The 9192-nt window shown below is 40.4% G+C and overlaps 1 protein-coding gene across 4 annotated transcripts in view; it reads left to right on the top strand.

Annotated features, from left to right (window-relative positions):
- The window catches only part of CFAP52 (cilia and flagella associated protein 52), a 67011-nt gene that overhangs the window by 32166 nt on the left and 25653 nt on the right, over nucleotides 1-9192 (top strand). For 3 of the 4 annotated variants that reach the window (XM_017531445.2, XM_017531444.2, XM_017531447.1), the window contains 2 exons: nucleotides 1458-1558; nucleotides 6009-6179. In XM_017531445.2, the coding sequence (XP_017386934.1) occupies nucleotides 1458-1558; nucleotides 6009-6179 (272 nt within the window). The remainder of the gene's footprint in view (nucleotides 1-1457; nucleotides 1559-6008; nucleotides 6180-9192) is intronic. The other variant, XM_017531446.2, reaches the window with a different exon arrangement.

Genomic DNA, 9192 nt, shown 5'->3' with positions numbered 1-9192 from the left:
AAAAAAAAAAAAAAAAAATGCGTTAAGGCACAAACCTATGCAGTCACTAGCTATATTGAATGTTTTAAAATCAAATGTTGTGGCCAGGCGCGGTGGCTCATGCCTGTAATCCCAGCACTTTGGGAGGCTGAGGCAGGAGGATCACTTCAGGTGAGGAGTTCGAGACCAGTCTGGCCAACCTGCTCAAACCTTGTCTCTACTGAACATACAAAAATTAGCTGGGCGTAATGGGGCATGCCTGTAATCCCAGCTACTTGGGTGACTGAGGCATAAGAATTGCTTGAACCTGGGAGGTGAAGGTTACAGTGAGCCAAGATCATGCCACTATATTCCAGACTGAGTGACAGAGAGAGAGACTCTGTGTCAAAAAAAAAATAAGAAATAAAATAAAATGTAGCTATGCACATTTTAAAATTAGAACTTCATAGTGGATACTACAAAACAACCATTATACATCATCAAACATTTTTTTCTTTGGGGTGAGTGGTGGCGGGCACCCCAACCTTTGAAGAGTACTTTAAATTTTAAATATGATTCCACTATTGGTAAGATTATGTACTACATGTTACAGTTCAGATGATACAGTCACCAAACCATAAGCAGTCTTTTGTGCTTTCTTGGGATGTTAAATATGGTCTCTTTGCATTTATAAGAATTAAGTTCTGGTGAAAACAGTGGCAGCTGAGGAACTAACATTGCTAAGGCTATGCTTATACCTTCTACTCTTGACTGCATTTGAACAATGTAAAAGTGTTTTTTTGTTTGTTTGTTTTTTGGTTTTTTTTTTGAGATAGAGTCTAGCTCTGTTGCCCAGGCTGGTGTGCAGTGGCGCAATCTCGGCTTAATGCAACTTCTATCCCCCAGGTTCCAGTGATTCTCCTCTTTCAGCCTCCTGAGTAGCTGGGACTACAGGCACCTGCCACCACTCCCGGCTAATTTTTATATTTTTAGTAGAGACGGGTTTCACCATGTTGGCCAGGCTGATCTTGAACTCCTGACCCTGTGATCTGCCCGCCTCGGCCTCCCAAAGTGCTGGGATTGCAAGCGTGAGCCATCGCGCCCAGTCAAAAGCGTTAATTTTTAAAATATTTAAAATGCACTGGTGGTTTTAGGGAGGGAGGATGGTAAAGCCTGTTTGCATCTTGTAGACCCAGGAGAGTTACTTCCTGGCAAATGAGCTCGTTGTTGACATTGAGTCCCCTTGGTCAGCCTTGAGGTGCATCTTGAACAGAACCTTCATGAACATCCTCCAAGCAACGTGTGCAGAACTGGCATGACTTTGGCTGTCTTTATTTCGTCTTTCATTCAGCCTTTTTCTTTTTTTTAATTAACATTTACAATTTTTTTATTTCCATAGATTTTTGAGGAACAGGTGGTATTTGGTTACATGAGTAAGTTCTTTCGGGGTGATTTGTGAGATTTTGGTGCCTTTTTCTTAACACTGTTTCTCCCCCTAGGGAGTGTCAGCTATCAGGTGCCTGAAGATGGGGGGTTTGTTGGTGGGCTCTGGAGCTGGACTGCTGGTCTTCTGTAAAAGCCCTAGCTACAAACCCATCAAGTAAGTTCTGGGCCTCATGGAGTGGGGATGGGTAGAGACCCACTAAAGGGAGGTTTGATTAAAGCCAGCCACTCGATGATATTGGCAAAGTGATATTTGGTTAAAAAATTTTATCTTGCTATTAGAATGAGTAGTTGGAATCACAATCGATAGTGGCTTCTTTGCCAATGAAAAGACAGAAGCTTATGTTCAATCAAACCAAAGTAGTCCAGGGATCAGAGAAGACAGTTCATAGAGGGGTGGGCTTCAACAAAAGCCAGATACCCCACACATGCTTTGTATGGTCTCTGCTACCTCCCAGGAAGCCAGGGGTAGTTGCACACGTATTGTAGAAATGAGCATCAGCTGTCTTCATTCAAAGAAATCTATGTTGAACCTTCACAATGTACCAGGCACTATTCTAGGTGCTTAGGATATCTCAGTGAATAAAACAAAAAGATGAAAAAAAATCCCTGCCCTCATGGAGCTTACATTCTAGCAGGAAGGAAAAGGCAATAAATAATAAACAAAATAAACAAGGAAAGTACCTAGTATTAGAGGGTGATAAATGCAATGGAGAAAAATGAAGTAGGATGGAGAGTAAGGGGATTGCTGTCTGAATAGAAGCAGGGAGGCCAGGGCATGGTGTCATGCCTGTAATCCTAGCACTTTAGGAGGCTGAGGTGGGCTGATTGCCTGAGGTCAGGAGTTCAAGACCAGCCTGGCCAATGTGGTGAAACCCTGTCTCTACTAAAAATACAAAAATTAGCCGGTCGTGTTGGTGTATGCCTGTGATCCCAGCTACTCAAGAGGCTAAGGCAGAAGAATTGCTTGAACTCGGGAGGCAGAGGTTGCAGTGAGCTGTGATCCTGCTGCTGCACTCCAGCCTGGGAGACAGAGCAAGACTTCGTTTCAAAAAAAATCAATAAATAAAAATAAATAGAAAATATTAAAAAATAGAAACAGGGAGTCCAGGTGCAGTGGCTCACGCCTGTAATCTCAGCACTTTGGGAGGCTGAGGCAAGTGGATTGCTTGAGCCCAGAAGTTCCAGACCAGCCTGGGCAACACAGTGAAACCTCATCTCTACAAAAAATACAAAAATTAGTCAGATGTGGTGGCACACACCTCTAGTCCCAGCTACTCAGGAGGCTGAAGCAGGAGGATTGATTGAACTTGATCAATCAGTCTCAAGGTTGAGGCTGCAGTGAGCCATGATCGCGTCACTGCACTCAGTCTGGGCAATAGAGCAAGACCTTGTCTCAATTAACAACAGCAACGAAAGCAGTGTATGTGTTGTCATTTTAAATTCACTGGTCAAGATGGGGCTTATTGAGAATGTTTTGGACGAGTTTCATGCCTGTATGAAGGAGAATGAGGGAGGGAGGAGACTTTAGAACAATATTGGAAGCCTTTTAGATTATTATACATGCTCAAGTTTGAAAGCCACAACCCCAGAGAATGCTGGGAGCAGCGTTTCATCAGGAGCCCGGTGCCTGGACAACCTCATGGAATAGACACTTATAAAACCTGGAATCTGATTTCTGAAGAGAGAGAGAGAAACTCCTCTCTTAATTTACAACCAAACCTGAATCCTAATACAGATGAGGTGGGGAAGAGAAATGATGAGAAACTTAACCTTAAGATAGCAAAAATTAGGAGAGGAAAGAAATAACATCCAAGTATTATCAATAACAAGCTGCAAGAAATAAAATCAAGTTAAAAAAAAGGCTATGTTGGATTGTCTTTGGATGTATGAAGTGAATATAGTCAATTAACCCACTAATTTTGTAACCCTTTGTTTTTTTTAATGTGCATATGTTCCCATTATGATGAAAATAAACCCAAAGCAATTATTACGAGGTTTGTACTATCACTATTTCCCAAATAACACTGTGTGACAGTGCAGACTTAGATGTGGTGATTTCCACCTCCTGGGCTTTTTGTAGATTCCACTTCACATGGTCCTCCTTGCCTAGGCCTCCCAAAGTGCTGGGATTACAGGCATGAGCCACTATACAAGCTTCCAAATGACTTTACTTATAAATAAAACTTTGTATTCTAATACAAAGGCAATAAATAATAAACAAAATAAACAAAAAGCTTTGTATTCTCATACAAAAGCAATAAATAATAAACCAAAAACTTTGTATTCTCATACAAAGGCAATAAATAATAAACAAAAAGCTTTGTATTCTCATACAAAGTTTCATTTATAAATAACATGCAGCTCCCATGAGAAGTCATGGGGACTAGCAAGGGAAGACATATGATCAAAAGGGTTCCAGTGCCAAGCTCTGTCCTTCCCCTTTTATCCCTAGACTTCGCTTTGTGTTCTGAAGGTCCCAGATGCCAATAGCCAGTATTTCTTGGTTGTCATCTTTGGGCTGGTGTATCTTACCTTCAGTGCAACCCTGTAAAGGAGGAATTATTCTGTGGTTAAGTAAACTGAGGCCAGAGGTTTCTGACAACTTGTCCAGAGTCACAGACCTCTAGTTAGTGCAGGGACTGGGATTTGACTTGTATTCCTTTCTTCATTAACTGTTCTGTGTCCCACCAACAAACCTCGAAAACGCTGCATTTCCCATGCTGGTTTCCTGCACAAGAACCTGCATTGAATTCTTTATTGTCCAAACTAAATTAGTTACGGAGAGAGGTTGTATTCCTAGGGCCTCATTCATTTATATGCTTTTTTTTTTTTTTTTTTTTTTTTTTTTTTTTTTTTTTTTTTTTTTGAGACAGAGTTTTGCTCTTGTTGCCCAGACTGGAGTGCAATGGTGCAACCTTGGCTCACTGCAGTCTCCACCTCCTGGGTTCAAGCAATTTTCCTGCCTCAGCCTCCCGAGTAGCTGAGATTACAGGTGTGCGCCACCATGCCCAGCTAATTTTGTATTTTTAGTAGAGACGAGGTTTCTCCATGTTGGTCAGGCTGGTCTTGAACTCCCGACTTCAGGTGATCCGCCCGCCTCAGCCTCCCAAAGTGTTGGGATTACAGGCGTCAGCCACCAAACCTGGTCACTTTCTTTTTAAGTTTATAAAGGGAAGAGGGAGAAATCTGAAATGTAGAAGAGGAGAAACCAGCTTCTAAAAGTTCAGGCAAAGACAACCCCTAGTCTGTCTTTCTTTCCTTTCTTTCTTTCTCTCACTTTCTTTCTTTCCCCTCCCTTCCGTTCTTCCTTCCCTCCCTCCCTCCCTCTCTCTCTCTTTCCTTTCTTTCTTTATTTCCTTCCTTCTTTCTTTCTTTCCCCTCCCTCCCTTCCTTCCCTCCCTCCCTCCCTCCCTTCCTTTCTTCATTTTTCTCCCCTTTTTTTAAGATAGAGTCTCACTCTGTTGCCCAGGATGGAGGGCAGTGATGGGATTGTGGCTCACTGTAGCCTCCAACTCCTAGGCTTAAGTGACCCTTCTTCCTCAGACTCCCAAGTAGCTGGGACTACAGGTGCGCACCACCATACCTGGCTAATGTATTTTATTTTTTTATTTTTAGAGACAGGTTTTTGCCATGTTGCCCAGGCTAGTCTCAAACTCCTGGCTTCACATGGTCCTCCTTGCCTAGGCCTCCCAAAGTGCTGGGATTATACGCATGAGCCACTGCACAAGCTTTGAAATGATTTCATTTATAAATAAAACTTTTTATTCTAATTTTTTACTTCATGTAAGCATCATAAACATTTTCAATATTACAGTGTAATCTTTTTATTATGACAAATTGCCCAAGAAAGTGCTAAGAAAATCCAACAACAGAATCAGTACGAAAGAAAAGGTGAAAAGACACCGAAAGTAATACCAGGAGGGAATTAGTACACAATGATTTATTTGAGTTTTCAGTCTGAAAACCCTCCTTAGAGGCTCTCTGTGTGCATGTGTGTATAATGATCTATCTGCTTATGTATATTGAATTGACATAACAGCCAACCAGTCAATAGTTATTTAATCATAGAGACTAAATGAAGCAGAATGTAATCTTTGAAACTATTTTTAGGCAAATATTCTATGAAGCTGATGTTCCATAGATCATTTATTCCATTCTAATAGTATATTTAGGTTGTTTCCAACCTTTTTCTCATTTAGATAAGGTTTTCATAGCATCCTTTGACATAAAGCATTTTCCCCCTGACTTTTGGATTATCTTTCAGAAGTGGAATTAATAAAGGGGTTAGTTGCTATGTTCCTTTGTACCCATATGCACTCCTGGAATGTTCCCTCTACCCAAATCCTGCCTGGTTGCACAACCCACGTCAGAATGTTATCTCACTGAAGAATCTTCCCTGATTGCTTTAACCTATGCTGACCTCTCTCTCTGCTGATCATGGGTTCACAAACTTGTGAGTAACTCCTGCTTTTTCAACTGTGTCACTTCTGTGAGGGAATGTCCAAAATTACATGCCCAATTTGTATCCTCTGCCATGCTTCAGATGATTCATAAATACTTCCTGGTTGAGTGAATCTACTTTACCTTTTTGCTTCTCCCTAAAGGAAGATTCAGTTGCAAGGTGGCATCACTTCTATCACGCTTCGAGGAGAAGGACACCAGTTTTTTGTAGGAACAGAAGAATCACACATTTATCGTGTCAACTTCACTGATTTCAAAGAGACTCTCATAGCGACTTGTCACTTCGACGCTGTCGAGGATATTGTCTTTCCATTGTGAGTAGAAGAGGAAAATAAGAACGTGGAGGTTTGATGCAGTATGCAAGGGCATTTGATTTTATTAATGCATTTTCAGTATCTATTAACATAGTTATGATGTTTTCTCCTTCAATTTTTCTAGTGTACAGGTAATGAATTATTTTCACAGATTTTCCATTGTCTTCACCATGCAATTATATTAGTTTTCCAATTCAAATTTGAGTTTCTTTAGAATATTGACTTTTCTTTTTTTCTTTTTTTTTTGAGATGGAGTTTCGCTCTTGTTACCCAGGCTGGAGTGCAATGGCACGATCTCAGCTCACCGCAACCTCCGCCTCCTGGGTTCAGGCAATTCTCCTGCCTCAACCTCCTGAGTAGCTGGGATTACAGGCACGTGCCACCATGCCCAGCTAATGTTTTGTTTTTTTAGTAGAGACGGGGTTTCACCATGTTGACCAGGATGGTCTCGATCTCTTGACCTCGTGATCCACCTGCCTCGGCCTCCCAAAGTGCTGGGATTACAGGTTTGAGCCACCGGGCCCGGCCGAGAATATTGACTTTTCTAATAAATCCCTCATGGAAACAGTAAGTACCTGACAAAACTTTTCTGTTTTCCTAATGCCACCTGGAAAAAGCTTAGTACAGGCAGTCCCTGACTTATGATTTTTAATTTTATGGTGGTATAAAAAGAAAAATGCATTCTTTTATACATTTTTTATGCATTCTTTTATAGTAAAAACTATACTTCAAGTACCCACACATCTATTTTGTTTTTCCCTTTCAGTATGTTATTCAATAAATTATATAAGATATTCAACACTTTATTACAAAATAGGCTTTGTGTTGGATGATTTTGCCCAGCTATAGGCAAATGTAAGTGTTCTGGGTATATTTAAGGTAGGCTGAGCTTAGCCAGGATATTCAGTAGGTTAGGTGTGTTAAATGCATTTTCGACTTAAGATATTTTCCGGGTTTTTTTGTTTGTTTTTTTTTGGTTTTTTTTTTCTGAGATGGAGTCTCACTCTGTCACCCAGGCTGGCTGGAGTGCAGTGGTGCGATCTCAGCTTACTGCAACCTTCGCCTCCCAGGCTCAAGTGATTCTCCTGCTTCAGCCTCCCGAGTAGCTGGGACTACAGGCATGTGCCACCATGCCCAGCTAATTTTTGAATTTTTAGTAGAGATGGGGTTTCACCATACTAGCCAGGCTGGTCTTGAGCTCCTGAACTTATGATCTACCCACTTCAGCCTCCCAAAGTACTGGGATTACAGGCGTGACCCACCACACCCAACCTCTCAAAATATTTCTCTTGCCACTAATTTTACTTAATCTGATATTAAGATCACCACCTCTTCATTCTTTTAAAATAACATTTACTAATTAGGGATATTTGCTGTAATGTAATAAATTTTCATTGGAAAACCTAAAGTTCCTATACAAAAAAAAAAAGGACTTCTGGGAAAAATTGAATTAGGCCAGGATTTCTCAACCTCAGCACTGTTGACATTTTGAATTAGATAACTTGATATTGTGGATGACATTCTGTGCATTAAAGGATGTTTGGCAGCATCCCTGGCCTCTACCCATCAGATGCCAGTAGCAGCTCCTTCCCTGCAATTATGACAGCCAAAAAAACATCCCTAGATATTGCCAAACTTCCCCTGGTGGCAAAATTACCCCTAGCTGAGAATCGCTGGGGTTAGGCCAAATCGCTTAAAACTAATGCAATTTTGTAAACCAGCCACAATTTTAATAAAACATTAGCACAGTTAGAAAGGGTTTATTAAATTCCTAATAAGTAAAGAAATCCTGCAGTCAATATAGGACTCCACCTTTTAATAAGTCAGGGTCATTTTCTAAAAGGAGATTTAAGAAGACTTGAGGCTGTTGAGTTGTGGAGATGAACTGAGCTAAGAGGAAGAATATAGAATAAATATATGGTACTGCATTCTTCCTTTACTTGCTAAATTAGTTGTGTTAATGTTCTTTGTTTTGGGTTGCTATTACTTTATATACCAAAGCATTATTTTGTAATTATCTTAAATTATTATTTAAGATGTTTACTATTTTCTCTTCTTGTCTTTTGTTGTAGTCATCATGTTTTATTTAGTTCCATTTTAACCTTTGTTGCATACCACTTGGAAACTATCTACTTTATCTGTATTCATTTAATGGTTACCCTTGAATTTTTTTTTTCTTTCTTTTTTTTTGTTGGAGATAAGGTCTTGCTCTGTCCCCTGGGCTAGAGTACAATGGTGCAATCATAGCTCACAGCAAACTTAAAACTCCTGGGGTTAAGCAATCCTCCTGCCTTAAACCTCTGGAGTAGGTGGGACTGCTGGCATGTACCAACATGCCCAGCTAATTTAAATTTTTTTTTTTTTTTGTAGAAACTGTCTCACTATGTTGCCCAAGCTGGTTTCCAACTGCCGTCCTCAAGCAATCCTCCTACCTCAGCCACCAAGAGCACAGGCCTCTCAGGTCACAGGCATGAGCCACTACAATCAACCTCTAAATTGTTAATATACATATTTATATATTTTTTTCATCAAAGGCTACAATTAACCAACATTTATATGCTATCTGCCAAAAAGGCAAGAGTTTCAGCATATTGTTATTTACACCTTTCCTCCACCATGTCCCATATTGAAATTATTTGGAGTTATAGATCTTTGCTTTTAACATTCTTTTTTTAAAAAACATATCAATCCTTTTGGATTTTTGTTTGTTTGTTTTATGAAATTCTTTCAGAAACAAGCTATGTATAGAAAAGTTGGTCCCAGCCAGGTGCAGTGGCTCATGCCTGTAATCACAGTACTTTGGGAGACTGATGTGGGAGGATAGCTTAAGCCCAGGAGTTTGAGACTAGCCTTGGCAAGATGATGAGACACTCCCTCCCCATCTCTACAAAAATAAATAAATAAACTGGACATGTTGGTGGCACTGCCTCTAGTTCCAGCAACTTGGGAGGCTAAAGTGGGAGGAACTTTGAGGCTATAATCACACCAGTGCACACCAGCCTGGGTGACAAAG

The sequence above is a fragment of the Cebus imitator genome, unplaced genomic scaffold (assembly GCF_001604975.1).
Source record: "Cebus imitator isolate Cc_AM_T3 unplaced genomic scaffold, Cebus_imitator-1.0 Scaffold72, whole genome shotgun sequence".
Taxonomy (NCBI): domain Eukaryota; kingdom Metazoa; phylum Chordata; class Mammalia; order Primates; family Cebidae; genus Cebus; species Cebus imitator.
This window is presented reverse-complemented; position numbering and strand designations above follow the sequence as displayed.